At 44.4% G+C, this 25,054-nt stretch overlaps 3 protein-coding genes across 3 annotated transcripts in view; 2 read left to right on the top strand and 1 right to left on the bottom strand.

Moving 5' to 3' along the window:
• Positions 1-7,022, top strand: part of LOC115126975 (lysine-specific demethylase RSBN1L-like) — an 87,752-nt gene extending 80,730 nt beyond the window's left edge. The window contains 3 exon segments of the mRNA XM_065021327.1: positions 2,098-2,265; positions 2,463-2,571; positions 5,111-7,022. Of these exon segments, the coding sequence (XP_064877399.1) occupies positions 2,098-2,265; positions 2,463-2,571; positions 5,111-6,247 (1,414 nt within the window). The 3' untranslated portion in view covers positions 6,248-7,022.
• Positions 7,023-10,803: 3,781 nt separating this feature from the next.
• Positions 10,804-12,362, bottom strand: LOC115118898 (transmembrane protein 60-like). The gene is made up of 2 exons (XM_029647628.2): positions 12,194-12,362; positions 10,804-11,780 (listed from the first exon to the last, which is right to left on the bottom strand). The coding sequence occupies exon 2, from the start codon at positions 11,720-11,722 to the stop codon at positions 11,321-11,323; it is 402 nt and encodes a 133-aa protein (XP_029503488.1). The 5' UTR covers positions 11,723-11,780; positions 12,194-12,362; the 3' UTR covers positions 10,804-11,320.
• A 1,839-nt stretch (positions 12,363-14,201) lies between these two features.
• LOC115126615 (protein PHTF2-like) overlaps positions 14,202-25,054 on the top strand; it is a 127,205-nt gene continuing 116,352 nt past the window's right edge. The window contains exon 1 of the mRNA XM_065022088.1: positions 14,202-14,367. The gene's annotated coding sequence lies outside the window, so the exon portion shown is untranslated. The remainder of the gene's footprint in view (positions 14,368-25,054) is intronic.

Genomic DNA, 25,054 nt, shown 5'->3' with positions numbered 1-25,054 from the left:
ACACTGGCTGTGTTACCCCTCTCTCTGACTAAACACTGGCTGTGTTACCCCTCTCTCTGACTAAACACTGGCTGTGTTACCCCTCTCTCTGACTAAACACTGGCTGTGTTACCCCTCTCTCTGACTAAACACTGGCTGTGTTACCCCTCTCTCTGACTAAACACTGGCGGTGTTACCCCTCTCTCTGACTAAACACTGGCTGTGTTACCCTCTCTCTGACTAAACACTGGCTGTGTTACCCCTCTCTCTGACTAAACACTGGCTGTGTTACCCCCTCTCTCTGACTAAACACTGGCTGTGTTACCCCTCTCTCTGACTAAACACTGGCAGTGTTACCCCTCTCTCTGACTAAACACTGGCGGTGTTACCCCTCTCTCTGACTAAACACTGGCTGTGTTACCCCTCTCTCTGACTAAACACTGGCTGTGTTACCCCTCTCTCTGACTAAACACTGGCTGTGTGACTAAACCCCTCTCTCTGACTAAACACTGGCGGTGTTACCCCTCTCTCTGACTAAACACTGGCTGTGTTCTCTGACTAAACACTGGCTCTCTCTGACTAAACACTGGCTGTGTTACCCCTCTCTCTGACTAAACACTGGCTGTGTTACCCCTCTCTCTGACTAAACACTGGCTGTGTTACCCTCTCTCTGACTAAACACTGGCTGTGTTACCCCTCTCTCTGACTAAACACTGGCTGTGTTACCCCTCTCTCTGACTAAACACTGGCTGTGTTACCCCTCTCTCTGACTAAACACTGGCTGTGTTACCCCTCTCTCTGACTAAACACTGGCTGTGTTACCCCTCTCTCTGACTAAACACTGGCTGTGTTACCCCTCTCTCTGACTAAACACTGGCAGTGTTACCCCTCTCTCTGACTAAACACTGGCTGTGTTACCCCTCTCTCTGACTAAACACTGGCTGTGTTACCCCTCTCTCTGACTAAACACTGGCAGTGTTACCCCTCTCTCTGACTAAACACTGGCTGTGTTACCCCTCTCTCTGACTAAACACTGGCAGTGTTACCCCTCTCTCTGACTAAACACTGGCAGTGTTACCCCTCTCTCTGACTAAACACTGGCGATGTGGGGTCGCTCATGGGTGTCTCGCTGTAGGGTCGCTCATGAATGTAGCGCTGTAGGACATTGCGGTATATTCCTAGTTCTGGAGCGCTGCAGTGTGTGTGGGCTTCAGAGGAGGCTGGTGGGAGGAGCAATAGGAAGGCAGGCTCATTGTAATGGTTGGAATTGAATCAGTGGAATGGTATCAAACACATCCAACACATGGAAACAACGTTTGACTCCGTTCCATTGATTCCATTAAATTTGTTGAATCAGGTGTTAATGTGCTTTACTGGGGAGACAGCTTACTTCCGGCTCTCCGGTGGTCTCTAGAACCAGACAGCTTACTTCCGGCTCTCCGGTGGTCTCTAGAACCAGACAGCTTACTTCCGGCTCTCTGGTGGTCTCTAGAACCAGACAGCTTACTTCCGGCTCTCCAGAAGTCTCTGGGACCAGACAGCTTACTTCCGGCTCTCCGGTGGTCTCTGGGACCAGACAGCTTACTTCCGGCTCTCAGGTGGTCTCTAGAACCAGACAGCTTACTTCCGGCTCTCCGGTGGTCTCTGGGACCAGACAGCTTACTTCCGGCTCTCCGGTGGTCTCTGGGACCAGACAGCTTACTTCCGGCTCTCAGGTGGTCTCTAGAACCAGACAGCTTACTTCCGGCTCTCCGGTGGTCTCTAGAACCAGACAGCTTACTTCCGGCTCTCCGGTGGTCTCTAGAACCAGACAGCTTACTTCCGGCTCTCCGGTGGTCTCTAGAACCAGACAGCTTACTTCCGGCTCTCCGGTGGTCTCTAGAACCAGACAGCTTACTTCCGGCTCTCAGGTGGTCTCTAGAACCAGACAGCTTACTAAGCTACAAGGTCAGGGATATCCTAGACTAGCTCTCCAGAGGCAGGATGCTGGATCAGGGTACTATAAACATCTGTTATATAGTATCATATAGTAATTGATGATTGATTGATTATTTTGGTCTTATTATGGCCGCCTGCTATAGAAATTTGTGTTAATCTCAATGTCCTCTCCTCCTCCAGGTCAACCAATGAGATCAAGAACCTGCAGTACCTACCTCGGGCCAGCGAGCCTCGTGAGATGCTGTTCGATGACCGGACGCGTGCCCACGCTGACCACATCGGACAGGGCTTCGAGAGGCAGACCACCGCCGCTGTAGGGGTGCTCAAGGCCGTGCGCTGTGGAGAGAGGTGGGTGGTTTTAACACCCGGATATATGATCATGTATTATCTTTAGATACGTTTCTTGGTATAAATGACTTTAAACTGTCGGCCTATTGAGGCTGTATTTAGTATCCAACAATCGTCCAACTAATCCGTTACAAGACCGCTGCATAATCTGATTGGAAATCAATGGTTATAATCTATCTTCTCTCTTGTCTCTGTAGCGCGGAGCCCCCTCGCGTTACCAAAGATGTGATCTGTTTCCATGCTGGAGACTTCCCTAATGTAGTCCAGAGGTTACAACTGGACCTGCACGAACCACCTCTGTCCCAGGTGAGCTCTACCTGTCCTCTACCTCGTTTCCATTAGTTCAGAAGGCAGCGGAGACAATGGCTGCTGTTTCATGGGCTCTTAAACAACTCTGCTATTTTGTTTGTTTTTTTCTTGCATTTTTTTGTAACTTATTTTGTAACTTATTCTGTCTCTTATGACTGAAAGCTTCTGGAAAACAGAACAGTGATTACTCACTTCGAACTTGATGAAGAACATTTCTTTAATGAGTCGGATGACTTGTGGAGATGCCTGGCGGAGATTAGAGGTCGACCAATTATGATTTTTCAACACGAATACCAGTTATTGGAGGACCAAAAAAGCCGGTACCGATTAATCGGACGATTTTATATATATATTTATGTATTATTTATTTGTAATAATTCAAGAAAATCAATTTAGTCTCAAATAAATTAAACATGTTCAATTTGGTTTAAATAATGCAAAAAAACAAAGTGTTGGAGAAGAAAGTAAAAGTGCAATATTTGCCAAGATTGATTGTTTAAAAAAAAAGTTTAATGCTAGCTAGCAACTTACCTTGGCTCCTTGCTGCACTCGCGTAACAGGTAGTCAGCCTGCCACGCAGTCTCCTCGTGGATTCCAATGTAATCGGCCATAATCTGTAATCTGTAATCATTAAGTTTGCTGATGACACATCAGTGGTAGACCTGATCACCAACAACCATGAGACAGCACATAGGGAGGAGGTAAGAGACCTGGCCATGTGGTGCCAGGACAAAAACCTCTCCCTCAACGTGATCAAAACTAAAGAGATGATTGTGGACTACAGGAAAAGGAGGATCGGGAGCATCCTGACTGGTTGCATCACTGCCTGGTATGGCAACTGCTCGGCCTCCGATCGCAAGGCATCACAGAGGGTAGTGCGTACGGCCCAGTACATCACTGAGGCCAAGCTTTCTGCCATCCAGGACCGCTATACCAGGTGGTGTCAGAGGAAGGCCCTAAAACATGCCAGACTCCGGCCACCCTGGTCATAGACTGTTCTCTCTGCCACTGCACGGCAAGCGGTACCGAAATGTCAGTTGTAACCAGTACCAGAACCATGCAGCTCCCCAAAACAGGGGACTTGACATCTGAGAGGTTTTTAAAGAGACCCTCCAGGAGGGCTCAGGGCCTGTCCTCCATTAAAGAGAACCTCCAGGAGGGCTCAGGGCCTCTCCTCCATTAAAGAGACCCTCCAGGAGGACAGGGCCTGTCCTCCATTAAAGAGACCCTCCAGGAGGGCTCAGGGCCTGTCCTCCATTAAAGAGACCCTCCAGGAGGGCTCAGGGCCTGCCCTCCATTAAAGAGACCCTCCAGGACTCTCTCTCTCTCCCTCAGTGTCTATGGTGAATACACTGTCTAACTCTCTCTCTCTCCCTCAGTGTCTATGGTGAATACACTGCCTAACTCTCTCTCTCTCCCTCAGTGTGTGCAGTGAGTACACTGTCTAACTCTCTCTCTCTCCCTCAGTGTCTATGGTGAATACACTGTCTAACTCTCTCTCTCTCCCTCAGTGTGTGCAGTGAGTACACTGTCTAACTCTCTCTCTCTCCCTCAGTGTGTGCGGTGAGTACACTGTCTAACTCTCTCTCTCTCCCTCAGTGTCTATGGTGAATACACTGTCTAACTCTCTCTCTCTCCCTCAGTGTGTGCAGTGAGTACACTGTCTAACTCTCTCTCTCCCTCAGTGTGTGCAGTGAGTACACTGTCTAACTCTCTCTCTCTCCCTCAGTGTGTGCAGTGAGTACACTGTCTAACTCTCTCTCTCTCCCTCAGTGTGTGCAGTGAGTACACTGTCTAACTCTCTCTCTCTCCCTCAGTGTGTGCAGTGAGTACACTGTCTAACTCTCTCTCTCTCTCTCTCCCACTCTCTCTCTCTCCCTCAGTGTGTGCAGTGAGTACACTGTCTAACTCTCTCTCTCTCCTCAGTGTGTGCAGTGAGTACACTGTCTCTCTCTCTCCCACAGTGTGTGCAGTGAGTACACTGTCTAACTCTCTCTCTCCCACAGTGTGTGCAGTGAGTACACTGTCTAACTCTCTCTCTCTCCCTCAGTGTGTGCAGTGAGTACACTGTCTAACTCTCTCTCTCCCTCAGTGTGTGCAGTGAGTACACTGCAGTGTGTGCAGTGAGTACACTGTCTAACTCTCTCTCTCTCTGTCCTCAGTGTGTGCAGTGAGTACACTGTCTAACTCTCTCTCTCTCCCTCTGCTACACTCTCTCTCCCTCAGTGTGTGCAGTGAGTACACTGTCTAACTCTCTCTCTCTCCCTCAGTGTGTGCAGTGAGTACACTGTCTAACTCTCTCTCTCTCCCTCAGTGTGTGCAGTGAGTACACTGTCTAACTCTCTCTCTCTCCCTCAGTGTCTATGGTGAGTTCACTGTCTAACTCTCTCTCTCTCCCTCAGTGTCTATGGTGAATACACTGTCTAACTCTCTCTCTCTCTCCCACAGTGTGTGCAGTGAGTACACTGTCTAACTCTCTCTCCCTCCCTCAGTGTGTGCAGTGAGTACACTGTCTAACTCTCTCTCTCTCCCTCAGTGTGTGCAGTGGGTGGACGACGCTAAGCTGAACCAGCTGAGACGCGAGGGGATCCGCTACGCCCGTATCCAGCTGTACGACAACGACATCTACTACATCCCCCGTAGTGTGGTGCATCAGTTCAAGACTGTCTCTGCTGTCTGCAGCCTGGCATGGCACATCCGCTTAAAACAATACCACCAAGAGCCTCCGGCCGAGGAGGAGAGGAAGGTGGACGTGTCGACGCTACGAGTCAAACAGGAGCAGTTTGGGGATGCCTTGATGGGAGGGACCACAGCTCCTCTCACGGACCCCAAACCCCCCACAGACAGAGACACTGCCCACCCGGAGGTCAAAGTGGAACCTCAACCTGCGGATATAAGGCTGCCCAAGCCCTCTGTCACCTCACCCATCGCCCCCCTACCAACTCCCATCGCCCCCCTAACTCCCTCCAAATCGTCTTTCCAGGACACCAAGCCCAAATCACATCACCATCATCCCCACTACTACCACCACCACCATCACTCAGAATTACATCAAACCACTACCACACACTCTTCCTTGTCTTCCTCACTCAAACCCTCCCCCACCTCCTCTCCCAAACCCAGTCCGTCATCCTCTTGTACCCCCTCTCCCAAATCTAGTCCCACTTCTACACACTCTCCCCCCTTCAAACCCAGCCCGGCTTCCATTCGTACCCCCAGTCCCTCTCCCTCACGCAAACTCTGCCACACCCCTGTCCTTACCCACACACCTGTCCTTACCCACACCCCTGTTCTTACCCACACCCCTGTCCTTACCCACACACCTGACCTTACCCACACCCCTGTCCTTACCCACACACCTGTCCTTACCCACACCCCTACCCCTACCCATACCCCTATCCCCTTTTTGACGCCCTCCCCTGCACCCCTTCTATCTTCTTCAAGCCTGGCCTCCAGCCACACAGAGAGCAGGACCCCTACACCCCAGTTCCGGGCCCAACCCCAGCCCAGACCGGACAAACCCCAGGACAAAGACACTTCTCTTTACACAAAGGCCCCAGTCACCCCCCGGAAACACGGCCTCCTGGCCCCCCGCAACGCTCCTCCCTCTCCTTTAAACACCACCTGCATGAGCAGCATCAGAAAGACTGTTTCTACTGATCTTTGTACATAGTGTTTTAACATGTCTCTTCGGGGTTGTGTTTTAATCCCATCTAAAGGAAGGAGAAGACAGAAATGGAACCATGATATCAACACGGTGTGTGATGTATTCTAAGGAACACGTAAAGCTCTGTTGGTCTGCATCCTAACTGGCGCCCTATTCCCTATATAGGGATCTACTTTGTGACCAGGGCCCATAGGAGAGAGATCTGTTCAAAAGTAGTGCACTATATTGGAAATAGGGCGCCCTTTAGGATGCACACTTGCTCTGTTCTGTTACCGAATGAATACATTGCAAATGTAACATTCCTCAGTGCCTGTCCATAACTGTGTAGCCTGGTCCCAGATCAGTTTGTATCGTCTTGTCTCATTGTTGACCGTACAGTAGGAGTTGACTTGGCAAGAACGCATAAACTGATCTGGGACTCAGGCTAATATCTGTGAACTGTCAAAGCACTTAGGACCAGAAGCACTGGTACTCTGCAGGTCTGACAAACATACAGGTCCTTAAATAATATATTTTAGTTTTAGGTTATAGATGGATTATTATTAGAGCTGACATTAACATATATATATTTTTTGTAAGATGATGAGACATTATTTTAAAGGATCCAGGCTTTTTTTTGTTCCCCCTCAGAGGCTTATTTATATCAAGGAAGCTTTTAGTTTTCATAATTTTTGTTCGATTTTAATTGTCAGCACTGTAGTGTAAATAACTTTTTGTAAGGAGAAAAACTTGTAGTGTGATTTCTACATAAATATGGACCTCTTAATAAAGGTTAACGTTACGAGTGATGTTGTTTGATCATGGGGCTACAGTGGACACCAGATGGACCTCTTAATAAAGGTTAACGTTACGAGTGATGTTGTTTGATCATGGGGCTACAGTGGACACCAGATGGACCTCTTAATAAAGGTTAACGTTACGAGTGATGTTGTTTGATCATGGGGCTACAGTGGACACCAGATGGACCTCTTAATAAAGGTTAACGTTGGACGAGTGATGTTGTTTGATCATGGGGCTACAGTGGACACCAGATGGACCTCTTGATAAAGGTTAACGTTACGAGTGATGTTGTTTGATCATGGGGCTACAGTGGACACCAGATGGACCTCTTGATAAAGGTTAACGTTACGAGTGATGTTGTTTGATCATGGGGCTACAGTGGACACCAGATGGACCTCTTGATAAAGGTTAACGTTACGAGTGATGTTGTTTGATCATGGGGCTACAGTGGACACCAGATGGACCTCTTGAATGTGTCAATTGACCAATTCGACACATTTGGGCAGACTTGATACAAAATATTGTCCAGTATTGCAATGCTTCACTGGATCAACCTGAAACGTTGCGCACACTGCTGCCATCTAGTGGCCAACATCTAAATTGCAATATATGATGGCCTTTCTCTTGCATTTCAAAGATAATGGAACAAAGAAAAAAATAAGAGAACAAATAATTTTTTCTTAGTATTATCTTGTACCAGAGCTGTGTTATTCTCCTACATTCATTTACATTTTTCCACAAACTTCAGTGTTTCAAATGGTACCAAGAATGTGCATTTCCTTGCTTCAGGTCCTTTTCTACAGGCAGTTAGAGTTGGGTCATTTTAGGTGAAAATTGAAAAAAAGGTTAATGTTATGAGTGATGTTTGATCATGGGGCTCCAACAGACATACAGTAGATCAATGGTTCATATCTGATATCATGGCCTTTTAGGTTCTACCTTAAACTGATAAGACCATCCCTCTTATATTTAACAGGTATGGTTTTGCAATAGAGGCGTGTTGGGCTCAAGTCAAGAAGTGTGTATATTTGGGATTCAACTTGCCACTCATCTGAAACAGGCAATTTATTTCTTCACAACAATCTCCAATAAGATGAATGTCTGCGTGGAGACAGTTCAGTGTGTGATCTGCAGAATGGATCCACTGGAGCAGGATTACCTTTCTGGCCTCTGCTACTTCTGTCTGTGTGTGTTATGCAAGCCGCCCACACACTGCACTCAGCGGCGATGAGCTCAGCAGTTCTGGTATGTGAGATTATAGCCGTGGCGCGCTGGGAAATGAAACACAGAAGAGCTGCTGATCAGAATGTGCAGTAGCAGTACAAGCCCAACAGAGACCTCGCTAGAAGCTATGACAGACTGCCCTGGCCCCACATGGTTTGAATGTCAGATAATCAGATTAGTGTGATGGGCGAGCCTCAAACTCTTGGTCCAGTCACAGGGTGTGTCCCAAACGGCACCCTGTTCTCTATAGTGTGTAACGGATGTGAAACGGCTAGCTTAGTTAGCGGTGCGCGCTAAATAGCCTTTCAATCGGTGACGTCACTTGCTCTGAGACTTTGAAGTAGTGGTTCCCCTTGCTCTGCAAGGGCCGCGGCTTTTGTGGAGCGATGGGTGACTGTTGTTGATGTGTGCAGAGGGTCCCTGGTTCGCGCCCGGGTATGGTCTAAAGTTATACTGTTACAAGTGCACTACTGTTGACCAGAGCCCTATGGGGCTATGCAAAGAGGGTGTGGCATATAGAAGGACCTGAGGAGAGGGGTTGGGAGGCAGCCCAATGGGAGAGTGTAGCCCTGACACACAGACCGGCAAGGAAGATGTTTGTGAGAGGAAGATGTTTATGCATGTGTGTGTGAGAGGAAGATGTTTATGCATGTGTGTGTGAGAGGAAGATGTTTATGCATGTGTGTGTGAGAGGAAGATGTTTATGCATGTGTGTGTGAGAGGAAGATGTTTGTGTGTGTGAGAGGAAGATGTTTATGCATACTCCCGTGTGTGAATGTCAGGACAAATGTGTCCTTTAAGAAAAGGGCAGGCACAGAACATATTCAGTCAGTCTCCTTTCATAGGGAGGGATTAAATAACCCTCCCAATGCATCATAGTTGAGAGACATTTTATGTTAGTAGTACACATTTACTGAACTGAGAGTACATGGAATGAGGCTGTTCAGTCTGTGCAAGTTGTAAAGTTCCTTGATACATCCTCAAACAGCCCAGTATTACAACTGATTATTGCATTGAACACAAGTAGGCCAACAGTCTACCGTGCTGCTACTGCCATCTATCCAATACGGCTGGTAGTGCATTGAACACAAGAAGGCCAACAGTCTACCGTGCTGCTACTGCCATCTATCCAATACGGCTGGTAGTGCATTGAGACTTGCCTGCTACTGCCATCTATCCAATACGGCTGGTAGTGCATTGAGACTTGCCTGCTACTGCCATCTATCCAATACGGCTGGTAGTGCATTGAGACTTGCCCGCTACTGCCATCTATCCAATACGGCTGGTAGTGCATTGAGACTCGCCCGCTACTGCCATCTATCCAATACGGCTGGTAGTGCATTGAGACTTGCCTGCTACTGCCATCTATCCAATACGGCTGGTAGTGCATTGAGACTTGCCTGCTACTGCCATCTATCCAATACGGCTGGTAGTGCATTGAGACTTGCCTGCTACTGCCATCTATCCAATACGGCTGGTAGTGCATTGAGACTTGCCTGCTACTGCCATCTATCCAATACGGCTGGTAGTGCATTGAGACTTGCCTGCTACTGCCATCTATCTAATACGGCTGGTAGTGCATTGAGACTTGCCTGCTACTGCCATCTATCCAATACGGCTGGTAGTGCATTGAGACTCGCCCGCTACTGCCATCTATCCAATACGGCTGGTAGTGCATTGAGACTTGCCCTGCTACTGCCATCTATCCAATACGGCTGGTAGTGCATTGAGACTTGCCTGCTACTGCCATCTATCCAATACGGCTGGTAGTGCATTGAGACTTGCCTGCTCATCTATTCTGATGCTGGAGTCAACAGCTCATAAAGGCACCATAAACAAAATCAGAGCATGTTTTGAGTTTGCTAGTGCCATCTATCCAATACGGCTGACATTGAGACTTGAATTACTGCCATCTATCCAATACGGCTGGTAGTGCATTGAGACTTGCCCGCTACTGCCATCTAATACGGCTGGTAGTGCATTGAGACTTGCCTGCTATGCCATCTATCCAATATGGCTGGTAGTGCATTGAGACTTGCCCGCTACTGCCATCTATCCAAACGGCTGGTAGTGCATTGAGACTTGCCCGCTACTGCCATCTATAAACGGCTGGTAGTGCATTGAACTCGCCTGCTACTGCCATCTATCCATACGGCTGGAAGAGACTTGCCCCTGCCATCTTCCAAACACTACTGGTAGTGCATTTAAACTGAATGCCATCAAAACACTGAATAGTGCATTGAGACTTGCCCTACTGCCATCTATCCAAACACTGGTAGTGCATTGAGATCACTGCCATTAAACTGAATGTAGAACAAGACACTGAATGCCATCTTCCAATACGGCTGGTAGTGCATTGAGACTTGCCTGCTACTGCCATCTAACAATACGGCTGGTAGTGATGAGACATTTAAATGAATGAACAAAAACTGAATGGCTTTACATAGGAAGAGCCCATCTCCCAAACACTCAGGCAGTTTCAGTTTGGAACAATAAACTGAATGGATTCAAATTTGAAAATTAAGGAAGAGCCCCGTCTCCCAAACACTACAGGTAGATCACATTTAAACTGAATGGCTTTACATAGGAAGAGCCCCGTCTTCCAAACACTACAGGTAGATCACATTTAAACTGAATGGAACAAAACACTGAATGGCTTTACATAGGAAGAGCCCCGTCTTCCAAACACTACGACAATCATTTGTCGTCCCACAAAGTTTGAAAGATTTTACAACACAAACAAAAGATGCTGACGTCAAGGAAAATGTCTGGAAAGCCTTAGATAGCAATGTGACATGTCTTTGCTAGATTGTATTAGTTTATCTGACATCTACATGACCTGTACCATTTACATCTGTTTTATAACCTCCTGAAGGCACAGTCTCTGATCTGTTCTCTGATAAGCAGTACTGTTGGCACGAGAGCAAAGCTTGGTCAACGGGATAACACTTCATGTCATAACAAATGAAGGAGAGTTTGTGATTTCGAAAACAGCTGAAATAACCACAGTAAAGAATGAGGTTTGTGTGTGTTCCTTCCAGCCTCCTCCTTTCCATTCTCCTCCATCCCTCCCTCTCATGCCTCTCTCCTCTCAGGGAAGATGTTATAGCCCAGCTCCACCATGGCTCCCAGCAACAAGCACCATAGAGGAATACACACAAAGGTGAGCTTGATATGGGTAAGCTTCTCCAGCCGGGCGCACAGCGTCAGACAGAAGCCCAGCTTCAGCAGCATGGACGCCAGGTACCAGGCCTTCTTCTTCAGGTCCTGGGAGCCGTTACGAGGGTCGTGTCCCGCTTTACACCTGGCGACCATCTTGACGAGTAACATGAGGAGGAGGATGCCGTCGAAGACCCATACGGGTAGAAAGGTGAGGAACCAGTTCCAGTGGACTTTGCCATCTAGTTTGAGGACGAGCATGATGAGGAAGGCCAGGGTGAAGATCCAGGTGAGGAGGACTCTCTGAGCGAGAGACATGGTGGCCCCACAGGTACACCGGTAGTACACCTACAGTGGAAATAGAGGTTGCCGGCCCCTGGGAAGAAAGGGTCAGAGAGAATACAGCCATGATGCACCTTTATTGTGCATTCAAACGGCACACACGAGTTAGCTAGCTGTCTAGATACAGTCAGACACATACATTTACAATGTCACTAATGACAAGTTCTTCTGCGAGGCCGAAGAATACCGTCACAACTAGAACGTTATTTTAACACAGCTGCAGCTAGTTGCACCTAACGTTACTTAGAAATATCATATAGCAAACTAACTAGCGTGACATTTTTTTAATAGAAATGTTTAGCTAATAAGCTAACATTATTTGCAAGACAGATAAACACATGTACATTTTCAGAATGGCTAGTTAGCTCGCTAAAGTTAACTGGCGTTTGCTAAAATAGCTAACGTTAGTTATTCTAGCAAACACCACAACGCGTTGCAGCAACCTACCTGATGTTGTGTTTAGTGATGATCAGAGTTTCTGTCTCCGTATCCACCGTTAAATAATTTTCGATAATCCATCATCAATATTAGCTACATGACCGTTCGTAAATATTAGCTAGTTTGAACGGCTGATTTTTGATTTATTCCCTTTACTTGCATGCAAGGTAAGATCCCGCCCAACATAAATACCTATTGGTTATTGATAAAATGATCGTTCCAACTATTGGACCAATGTAATGTCAATCACAATATCCGGTATTTGAGGATACAGGGCCTTTACCGTAAAGGTCCTAAAGAATATCCCCAGCAGATTTGATAAATAAATGACAGCAACACAACGCAGAGCTGCGGTTAGTTTCAGACTGTACTTGTATTTGTGAGAGGTATTGTGACATGTTGAATGCACCGAGCTGTCGGTTTAAACTACTGGCACACAGCTTGGACACCCATACATACCCCACAAGACAAGCCACAAGATGTCTCTTCACAATCCCAACTACACCTGTTGTATTCAGCAGTTCACTGTAAGGTCTACTACACCTGCTGTATTCAGCATTTCACTGTAAGGTCTACTACACCTGTTGTATTCAGCATTTCACTGTAAGGTCTACTACACCTGTTGTATTCAGCAGTTCACTGTAAGGTCTACTACACCTGTTGTATTCAGCAGTTCACTGTAAGGTCTACTACACCTGTTGTATTCAGCATTTCACTGTGAGGTCTACTACACCTGCTGTATTCAGCATTTCACTGTAAGGTCTACTACACCTGTTGTATTCAGCAGTTCACTGTAAGGTCTACTACACCTGTTGTATTCAGCAGTTCACTGTAAGGTCTACTACACCTGCTGTATTCAGCATTTCACTGTAAGGTCTACTACACCTGTTGTATTCAGCAGTTCACTGTAAGGTCTACTACACCTGCTGTATTCAGCATTTCACTGTAAGGTCTACTACACCTGTTGTATTCAGCAGTTCACTGTAAGGTCTACTACACCTGTTGTATTTGGCATTTCACTGTAAGGTCTACTACACCTGTTGTATTCAGCAGTTCACTGTAAGGTCTACTACACCTGTTGTATTCAGCAGTTCACTGTAAGGTCTACTACACCTGTTGTATTCAGCAGTTCACTGTAAGGTCTACTACACCTGTTATATTCAGTGCATGTGACAAATACAATTTGATTTGAGATGATACGCACTATATACACACATGTACACATGTATTTTGTGTTATAGATATGTGGTAGTAGAGTAGAGGCCTGGAAGCACAAACTTAATATGTTGTGAAATCTGTTATGAATGTATTGTAATGTTGCCTTCATTTTGTTGGACCCCAGGAAGAGTAGCTGCTGCCTTGGCTTAATAAATACATAAATACAAAAATACAAATACCGACATTTCAGCTATACCACCACTAGAGGTCACTAGAGGTTGTTTTTGTGTGTGGTAGTAACTTAGACTGGTTGCCAGTCGCTAACATTCCACTCCTTTGGAGGTTCTTCGGTACATGACCTCATTACTGATTCATGTGTTGGTTTTTTATGACCATGTTTGTCTTTCTGATTGCATTTTGTATTTATATTTTGAGGTGTGTAATTCTTTGTGATGTATGTAATTTAGAGCTCATCTGTAAACGAGACCTTGGTCTTGGTATGATTCCCTGATCAAATAAAGGTTAAATAAATCAAATAAATTACATGGTGTTTGTTCTACAAGGAGTGGAATGTTAGTTAAAAAGACTGGCAACCAGGTAACTATAACTCACCACCAGAGGAGACTCAGGAAAGTCTCATCATGTCAAATAATGAGGCACTATAGGAAATGACACTGTATACACTCACATCTTTATCTTTATTGTTGTTATCTAAGTAAAATGAACGTATTGTGCGTTTAAATGGGCAATGCGTGTCGTCCATGATGTGTAACAGAAGCTGAGAATGATGCTTGACTGATAGGATACATGGTTGGCCATAAACTAGGTTGCGCACATACACCGTTCACGTCGGCTTGATTGCAAGTCAAGCTGGATGTATTTATACAGTAAACGGATTGGAGGTCAGGGAGAGAAAGGGAAAATAGATCACATCAAAATCAGCGAAACTGTGAATCGAAGACTGTCATATAGATAACGTCCTAATATTCATAATATCCCGGTCTGCAGCAACCGGAGTCAACGAGGTAAGAAACGAGACGTGCATTATTTTCAGTTGATTGCATTTCACCAGCCAGCTATTTTGAGTCATCAATGCTAAACGTGAGCTAGCGGATTTGAGCATTGTTTGAAAACACTAAATCATCCAGCTAGCTAGCTAATTATTGTATCGATTGACAGATTACAAAAGTATGTAATGATTTACAAACGCATGCCAGGATCCGTAAGGTTTAGAATGTGATCCACTTGAGCTCAAAGAGTGGAGACTGGAGAGAAAGAGTTTGAGTGAGAGAATTGACACAGATTTAGAAAGTCTGTTAGTAACACATGTTTAGCGAACCAGACAGACCCATGGATGTCTCGCCTCAATGAACAACTGGCTGCATCTGAGATCAGATGTTGACCCCCTCCAGGGCCTTCAATATGCATGACTGTCTCCCCTCCTCTACCGTCCGACCCCCCCCTACACAGCTCAATACAGCCAGCTAGTCATCGATCCCACTGCAGTAATGCCCATGGCACGACACACACAGCTAGCTCATAATACAGTAATAGAATTGTGTTACTAAGATGTTTATCATCACTTCATCTAGTTTGTTCGGTGCCTTTTCAAGTATTGGGGACAAAGTCACTGACCAGGTCACACATGATTTGGATAGTCCATCTGTAGATGGTTTACAGATGGTCATTACTATCTGTTGATAAGCATCTGCTTGCGATGGTTTAGAATAAGGGTTAGGTTTAAGATCAGGGTTATGGTTAGGTTTAGAATAAGGGTTAGGTTTAGGATCAGGGTTATGGTTAGGTTTAGAATAAGGGTTAGGTTTAGGATCAGGGTTATGGTTAGGTTTAGAATAAGGGTTAAGTTCAGGTTTAGTAGATAGTTTAAATGTTACTGATAGCCGTTAGAGCATATACAGATGGACTATCCAAAGACAGGGTTACCGAAGACCAATTAGTGGGAAAAATATCATAATTGGTTTGCCTGTGTGAACGCAGCCATATAGATACAGTCAATCAAGTGGACAGAGCTAGTTGAGGAACAGGATGTGCCACTGGCTATTTGCATAGCCAACACCAACTCTTTATCATGTTGACAAATGCAGATCTGTAGTAGAGACAAATCACCACAGACACTGTAGACTAACAATAGACATTCTGTGTACATCACATGTACATCCACACAAATCAAATCAAATCACATTTTATTTGTCACATACACATGGTTAGCAGATGTTAGTGCGAGTGTAGCGAAATGCTTGTGCTTCTAGTTCCGACAATGCAGTAATAACCAACAAGTAATCTAGCTAACAATTCCAAAAACTACTACCTTATAGACACAAGTGTAAGGGATCCTGGTGGATCCTTGTTAGGTGATGATGACTAACGTTATAGTGATGTATTTGTGGTAGCCTAGTAGTACATTGGTAGGTTCCAGACCTGTTGTCTCCTTCTATAGCCTGGTCCCAGACCTGTTGTCTCCTTCTATAGCCTGGTCCCAGATCTGTTGTCTCCTTCTATAGCCTGGTCCCAGATCTGTTGTCTCCTTCTATAGCCTGGTCCCAGATCTGTTGTCTCCTTCTATAGCCTGGTCCCAGATCTGTTGTCTCCTTCTATAGCCTGGTCCCAGATCTGTTGTCTCCTTCTATAGCCTGGTCCCAGATCTGTTGTCTCCTTCTATCTAGCCTGGTCCCAGATCTGTTGTCTCCTTCTATAGCCTGGTCCCAGATCTGTTGTCTCCTTCTATAGCCTGGTCCCAGATCTGTTGTCTCCTTCTATAGCCTGGTCCCAGATCTGTTGTCTCCTTCTATAGCCTGGTCCCAGATCTGTTTGTGCTCTTGTCAACTTCATTATTCGTGTTTGGCATAAATGAGTGACAAGGAGCAGATTGTTAAGATAGTTCAACTTGGAATGTAATGCAGTCTTCAATGTCATCTGTTATTCATTAAAAAGGACACAGTAACTTTTTTTCATATTCTTTTGGGTGTAGGCTAGTGAGTCTATCTAGCTGCTCATAACTATATAATAATATATACCATGTAGAGGAGGCCTAATGTGGAGCAGGCCTGACGTAGGGGAGGCCTGACGTAGGGGAGGCCTGACGTAAGGGATACTTTTATCTAAAGTGACTTACAGTTGTACGTGCATACATTTTACGTATGGGTGGTCCTGGGAATCGAATTCACTACTAGAGGTCGACTGATTAATTAGAGCCGATTTTAGGTTTTCATATCAATTGGTAATTGGCATTTTTGGATGCCGATGATATTGCACTCCACGAGGAGACTGCGTGGCAGGTTGATGATAATGACTAAAGTATTCCACCCTGAAACCATATAATTGTATGAAATGTGTCAGAGTCATAATCCAATAATGTGTGTGACTAGACTTTTTTAAGACTAGGCCATTGTGTTACTATTTCGCAGTATGAGCAGGGTATAGTTGAGACATTCAAGGACAACTGAACTGTCGACTTGTGATAACGGTGAAACTAATAACTGGAAAGAGGCCTCCCCACCCTAGGGAGGAGAGCAACTGTTAGAAACGGCTTGCAGAAGATGATGAAACATGTAGCAGAAGGGTGATAAACAATGTATGTGAACTTTGGAAAAATACAGCCCACCTAAAGAGAGGTGGAGTTTCTACTGATGTGAGTTCATTTGTGTGTGTGTGCTATAAAAAGATTGTGTTCTCATTTTGAAGTCAGAGCGCTCTCTGAATAAAGTATTGATCTATTGCAGACTGGGACTTTGTCTAATTCTTCACTAACCAGAGCCTTACAACCTCTGGGAATTGGTCAAAGCTATAAAATAGTTCAATTAGAACATTGGGGTAGAAATTCTCGTGACGGTTGACCACCTGTTCCGCGAGTGCAGCAAGGAGCCAAGGTAAGTTGCTAGCTAGGATTAAACTGATTGTTTTTTTACAAGGTAAATCTTAACATAATCACTAGGTAACCGCTAGCGGAACCCCTCGCCAACAGCCAATGACATCGCAGGGCGCCAAATTCAAACAACAGAAATCTCATAAATCAAATATCTCAAACATACAAGTATTAGGCACCATTTTAAAGATACAATTTTCGTTAATCCAGTCACAGTGTCTGATTTCAAAAAGGCTAAACAGCGAAAGCTCCACAAACGATTGTTAGGTCACCACCAAGTCACAGAAAAACACAGCCATTTTTCCAGCCAAAGAGAGGAGTCACAAAAAGCTGAAATATAGATCAAATCCATCATTAACCTTTGATCTTCCTCAGATGACACTCATAGGACTTCATGTTACACAATACATGTATGTTTTGTTCGATAAAGTGCATATTTATATCCAAAAATCTCATTTTACATTGGCGTGTTCAGTAGTTCCAAAACATGCAGTGATTTTGCAGAGAGCCACATCAATTTACAGAAATACTCATAATAAACATTGATAAGAGATACAACTATTATACATGGAACTTTAGATAAACTTCTCCTTAATGCAACCTCTGTGTCAGATTTCAAAAACTTTACGGAAAAAGAATACCATGCAATAATCTGGCGCTCAGACACAAAACAGCCAAAGAGATATTCACCATGTTGTGGAGTCAACATTAATCAGAAATGGCATTATAAATATTCACTTACCTTTGATCTTCATCAGAATGCACTCCCAGGAATCCCAGTTCCACAATAAATGTTTGATTTGTTCGATAAAGTTCATCATTTATGTCCATATACCTCATTTTGTTAGGGCGTTTTGTAAACAAATCCATCCGAACGTTCGACCGAAAAGTCCAAAAAGTCATATTACAGGTCGCAGAAACATGTCAAACGAAGTATAGAATCAATCTTTAGGATGTTTTTATCATAATTCTTCAATAATGTTCCAAATGGAGAATTCCTTTGTCTGTAGAAAAGCAATGGAACGCGAGGTAACTTTCACATGAACGCGTGTCATGAGCCCGTGGCTCTCTGCCAGACACCTGACTCATTCCCCTCTCATTCGGCCCCACTTCACAGTAGAAGCCTCAAACAAGGTTCTAAAGACTGTTGACATCTAGTGGAAGCATTAGGAAGTGAAAAATGACCCCACAGACACTGAATATTGGAATGTGAATGAGTTGAAAAACTACAGACCTCAGATTTCCCACTTCCTGGTTGGATTTTTCTCAGGTTTTGCCTGCCGTATGAGTTCTGTTATACTCACAGACATTATTCAAACAGTTTTAGAAACTTCAGAGTGTTTTCTATCCAATACTACTAATAATATGCATATATTTGCATCTGGTACTGAGTAGCAGGCAGTTTACTCTGGGCACGCTTTTCATCCAAAAGTGAAAATGCTGCCCCCTAGCCCAAACAGGTTAACTACACATGGTTGATGATATTACTAGTTTAACTACACATGGTTGATGATATTACTAGTTTAACTACACATGGTTGATGATATTACTAGTTTAACTACACATGGTTGATGATATTACTAGTTTAACTAGCTTGTCCTGCGTTGCATATAATCAATGCGGTGCCTGAAATGGTGTCACTTCTCTTGCGTTCAGTGTAAGCAGAGTCAGGGTATATGCAGCAGTTTGGGCCGCCTGGCTCGTTGCCAACTGTGTGAAGACCATTTCTTCCTAACAAAGACCGAAATTAATTTGCCAGAATTGTACATAATTATGTCATAACATTGAAAGTTGTGCAATGTAACAGCAATATTTAGACTTAAGGATGCCACCCGTTAGATAAAATACAGAACGGTTCCGTATTTCACTGAAAGAATAAACATTTTGTTTTCAAAATCATAGTTTCCGGATTTGACCATATTAATGACCTACGGCTCGTATTTCTGTGTGTTTATTATAGTTAAGTCTATGATTTGATAATGCGGTCTGACTGAGCGGTGGTAGGCAGCAGCAGGCTCAAAATGTTATTGATGTATTATATTAAGTTAAAATAAAAATGTTCATCGTTAATTCAGTATTGTAATAGTCATTATTAAAAATATATTTATAAAAATCGGCAGACTAATCGTTATCGTCTTTTTTTGGTCCTCCAATAACCGGTCGACCTCTTCACTACCCTGATGTTACAAGCTCCATGCTGTTCTCCGTGAGTGACTACACTACAGTTAATTGATTGAATCTAGAGCATGTAGGGCCTGTCTAGTATCTTCAGCCCCATGCCAGACCTCTCCTTTGTGCTTCCTCTCTCAACCGTGTCTGTCTCTGTTCCTACACGATAAGGGTTTTTCATATGATGGCACTAGCTTCCTGTAACCTCCTTCCCACGTGTGTGTGTGTGTGTGTGTGTGTGTGTGTCACGATAAGGCCTCCCCCTATGAGGTGTACATTGTACGTACAGTGTCTCTACAACGTCTCCTCTACACTGTGTTCTCCTGGTCTACAGACCTCTCTGCCCAGTGTACCACTGTCTCTACAACGTCTCTCTTGGTCTACAGACCTCTGCCCAGTGTACCAGTGTCTCTACAACGTCTCTCTTGGTCTTACAGACCTCTGCCCAGTGTACCAGTGTCTCCTCTAGGTCTACAGACCTCTCTGCCCAGTGTACCAGTGTCTCCTCTAGGTCTACAGACCTCTCTGCCCAGTGTACCACTGTCTCGTCTAGGTCTACAGACCTCTCTGCCCAGTGTACCAGTGTCTCTACAACGTCTCGTCTAGGTCTACAGACCTCTCTGCTCAGTGTACCAGTGTCTCCTCTAGGTCTACAGACCTCTGCCCAGTGTACCAGCAGTATGGTGTAACTTCATCTGAATTACATGCTCATTTGAGTCTGTCAGACCTTGTGTGTGGATTTGCATGTGCATTCGTCCATTGTAGTTGGACTGGAAGCTCCTTGCTGTCAGGGTTTAGGCTGCACCACACAGCTGTGTTGGTTTGGGCTGCTGTAAATGCCACAGCATCGATAGGTCACAGTCTCTCTTCTCCCACAGAGTGGTGGCCCTAGTCTAAACTACTAATGTACTGGAACCGTTATGGTGTGAGGAGACGGGAGACTTCACTCACATCCCTCAGTTCAATGTGTATGACTGTGTCTGATGAAAATCGGTTGGATGAGTGAAGGCTATTCTGAGTGTGACTGGCTGTCTGTCTTTCTGGCTAGCTGTCGGTCTTTCTGGCTAGCTGTCTGTCTGTCTTTCTGGCTGGCCTGATGTCTTTCTGGCTAGCTGTCTGTCTTTCTGGCTAGCTGTCTGTCTTTCTGGCTAGCTAGCTGTCTGTCTTTCTGGCTAGCTAGCTGTCTGTCTTTCTGGCTAGCTAGCTGTCTGTCTTTCTGGCTAGCTTGCTGTCGGTCTTTCTGGCTAGCTTGCTGTCGGTCTTTCTGGCTAGCTTGCTGTCGGTCTTTCTGGCTAGCTGTCTGTCTGTCTTTTCTGGCTGATGCTGTAGCTGTCTGTCTTTCTGGCTGGCCTGATGTCTTTCTGGCCTGATGCTGGCTAGCTGTCTGTCTGTCTTTCTGGCTGGCCTGATGTCTTTCTGGCTAGCTGTCTGTCTGTCTTTCTGGCTGGCCTGATGTCTTTCTGGCTAGCTGTCTGTCTGTCTTTCTGGCTGGCCTGATGTCTTTCTGGCTAGCTGTCTGTCTGTCTTTCTGTCTGTCTTTCTGGCTGGCCTGATGTCTTTCTGGCTGGCCTGATGTCTTTCTGGCTAGCTGTCTGTCTTTCTGGCTGGCTAGCTGTCTGTCTTTCTGGCTAGCTTGCTGTCGGTCTTTCTGGCTAGCTTGCTGTCGGTCTTTCTGGCTAGCTTGCTGTCGGTCTTTCTGGCTAGCTGTCTGTCTGTCTTTCTGGCTGGCCTGATGTCTTTCTGGCTAGCTGTCTGTCTGTCTTTCTGGCTGGCCTGATGTCTTTCTGGCTGGCCTGATGTCTTTCTGGCTAGCTGTCTGTCTTTCTGGCTGTCTGTCTGTCTTTCTGGCTGGCCTGATGTCTTTCTGGCTAGCTGTCTGTCTTTCTGGCTGGCTAGCTGTCTGTCTGTCTGTCTTTCTGGCTGCCTGTCCAACTCTCACAGCCAATAGTGTTTGATAATTCTGTCTGTCTTTCAGTGGCTAGAGAAGCCAAAGCACTCGTACTAGACTGTTGACAGTGGTCTACTGTATTCTGGCCAACCCATTGACGGACTCTCAGCAGACTATCAATGACCAGCGAATTGCTGTCTTGTTAGTCTATAAAGCATCTATTATCATCCACATTGACCAAACTAAGGCTGTTGGTCATGTTGCTGTAGATCATGTTGTGTGTGTTGTCTTGAAGAGACCAGTAACTATAGAGGGGATGGCTGACGACGTCATGAAAACGATGTGCGTTGTGTTGAGGGGGCAGCAGTCTGTGTTCTGATCCTGGACGGTCACATAGCAACAATGACAAGAAGCTGCCATGTAGGGAATCCTAGGCTGCTCGTTTAGTCTCATTGTTCTTGACTCCATGTCTTGTTTTGACTCATGTCATGTCAATGCTAATGGGGCTAAAATTCGCTAGCTAGCTAATCAACAACTGTAACGATTCATTTAAGAGACAACAAGTGCTCATTGTGCGAATGTATTTATGTTTTCAATAAACAATTGAAGAGGATATATAGTTTCCATGTTGTGAACAATCCTTTGTTCCTCAGCCAACCCTGCTGGGTCTGTTCCACGGTTGAGCTCGCATCGTTTTTGTTCCTCAGCCAACCCCGCTGGGTCTGTTCCACGGTTGAGCTCGCATCGTTTTTGTTGCTCAACAACCTACCCGTCTATGGCCCTGTCATCTTTTTCTACATTCAGTTTTGGTCACTTGGCCTTAAATCAATAACACAGAGACAGAAATGTTCTTATCAAAATGTAGCCTCTTCATTTGATCTGAATAAACTGGATTCATTTCAGATGAAGTCGAGAGTTTTATACTGTGGCTCTAAACAACAGCAGGCACTTTCCTTTTATTTTCATACCTTTGTATTGAAGAGCATGTAGCGTACATACACAACATACCTTTGTATTGAAGAGCATGTAGCGTACATACACAACATACCTTTGTATTGAAAGCATGTAGCGTACATACATCATAAAGAGCATGTAGCGTACATACACAACATACCTTTGTATTAAAGATTTGTACATACACAACATACCTTTGATTAAAGAGCATGTAGCGTACATACACAACATACCTTTGTATTCATACATACACAACATACCTTTGTATTAAAGAGCATGTAGCATGTAGCATACACAACATACCTTTGTATTGAAGAGCATGTAGCGTACATACACAACATATACCTTTGTATTAAAGAGCATGTAGCGTATACACACAACATACCTTTGTATTGAAGAGCATGTAGCGTACATACACAACATACCTTTTTGAAGAGCATGTTTATACACAACATACCTTTGTATTGAAGAGCATGTAGCGTACATACACAACATACCTTTGTATTAAAGAGCATGTAGCGTACATACACAACATACCTTTGTATTAAAGAGCATGTAGCGTACATACACAACATACCTTTGTATTGAAGAGCATGTAGCGTACATACACAACATACCTTTGTATTAAAGAGCATGTAGCGTACATACACAACATACCTTTGTATTGAAGAGCATGTAGCGTACATACACAACATACCTTTGTATTAAAGAGCATGTAGCGTACATACACAACATACCTTTGTATTAAAGAGCAGGTAGCGTACATACACAACATACCTTTGTATTGAAGAGCATGTAGCGTACATACACAACATACCTTTGTATTGAAGAGCATGTAGCGTACATACACAACATACCTTTGTATTGAAGAGCATGTAGCGTACATACACAACATACCTTTGTATTAAAGAGCATGTAGCGTACATACACAACATACCTTTGTATTAAAGAGCATGTACATACACAACATACCGTGAAGACATACACAACATACCTTTGTATTGAAGAGCATGTAGCGTACATACACAACATACCTTTGTATTGAAGAGCATGTAGCGTACATACACAACATACCTTTGTATTGAAGAGCATGTAGCGTACATACACAACATACCTTTGTATTGAAGAGCATGTAGCGTACATACACAACATACCTTTGTATTGAAGAGCATGTAGCGTACATACACAACATACCTTTGTATTGAAGAGCATGTAGCGTACATACACAACATACCTTTGTATTGAAGAGCATGTAGCGTACATACACAACATACCTTTGTATTAAAGAGCATGTAGCGTACATACACAACATACCTTTGTATTGAAGAGCATGTAGCGTACATACACAACATACCTTTGTATTGAAGAGCATGTAGCGTACATACACAACATACCTTTGTATTAAAGAGCATAGCACACACAACATACCTTTGTATTGAAGAGCATGTAGCGTACATACACAACATACCTTTGTATTAAAGAGCAAGAGCATGCAGGTAGTGTACATACACAACATACCTTTGTATTGAAGAGCATGTAGCGTACATACACAACATACCTTTGTATTGAAGAGCATGTAGTGTACATACACAACATACCTTTGTATTGAAGAGCATGTAGCGTACATACACAACATACCTTTGTATTGAAGAGCATGTAGCGTACATACACAACATACCTTTGTATTGAAGAGCATGTAGCGTACATACACAACATACCTTTGTATTGAAGAGCATGTAGCGTACATACACAACATACCTTTGTATTGAAGAGCATGTAGCATACATACACAACATACCTTTGCTGTCTTTAGGGGCGGCAGGCAGCCTGGTGGTTATATCATTGGGCCAGTAACCAAAAGGTTGCTAGATCAAGCTGACAAGGTAAAAAATCTGTCATTCTGCTCCTGAACAAGGCAGTTAACCCACTGTTCCCCAGTAGGCTGTCATTGTAAATAAGAATTTGTTCTTAACTGACTTTCCTAGTGAAATAAAATAAATCAAACTAAGGAGCGGAATTACATTCACATGTTAAGGGAACATGTTGGCTGTATAGAGCACGTTTTTAAAGAGTCTGAATAAGAATACAATTTGGATAAAGCCATAGAAAAATAACAGAAACAAACAGAAGTGCGATATGTCAGGAACTCTGACCAGACACCTTCATACTGTCTATGTTGCAAGATTGATGTAATTCTCTCCATGTCAGCAAGTTCCCTCTATAGACCTAAACCACACATCTTTTTTTTTAACCTTTATTTAACTAGATAAGTCACTTAAGAACACATTCTTATTTACAATGATGGCCTACCCCGGCCAAACCCTCCCCTAACTCAGACGATGCCGGGCCAATTGTGCGCCACCCGATCAGGGCCGGTTGTGATACAGCCTGGGATCGAACCAGGGTCTGTAGTGATGCCTCTAATACTGAGATGCAGTGCCTTCGACCACTGCGCCTCTCGGGAGGGTGTATGTTCATTTTTCCACCATTCTGTTACACATTTCCTTGCTTCTGCTAATAGATATGGGTCTGGTTGAGTAATAATACCTAGGAGGAGATGATATGGGTCTGGTTGAGTAATAATACCTAGGAGGAGATGATATGGGTCTGGTTGAGTAATAATACCTAGGAGGAGATGATATGGGTCTGGTTGAGTAATAATACCTAGGAGGAGATGATATGGGTCTGGTTGAATAATAATACCTAGGAGGAGATGATATGGGTCTGGTTGAGTAATAATACCTAGGAGGAGATGATATGGGTCTGGTTGAATAATAATACCTAGGAGGAGATGATATGGGTCTGGTTGAGTAATAAT

The sequence above is a fragment of the Oncorhynchus nerka genome, linkage group LG8 (assembly GCF_034236695.1).
Source record: "Oncorhynchus nerka isolate Pitt River linkage group LG8, Oner_Uvic_2.0, whole genome shotgun sequence".
Classification (NCBI taxonomy): Eukaryota; Metazoa; Chordata; class Actinopteri; order Salmoniformes; family Salmonidae; genus Oncorhynchus; species Oncorhynchus nerka.
Note: the sequence above shows the minus strand (reverse complement) of the source record. Positions and strands in the feature narration are given on the sequence as shown.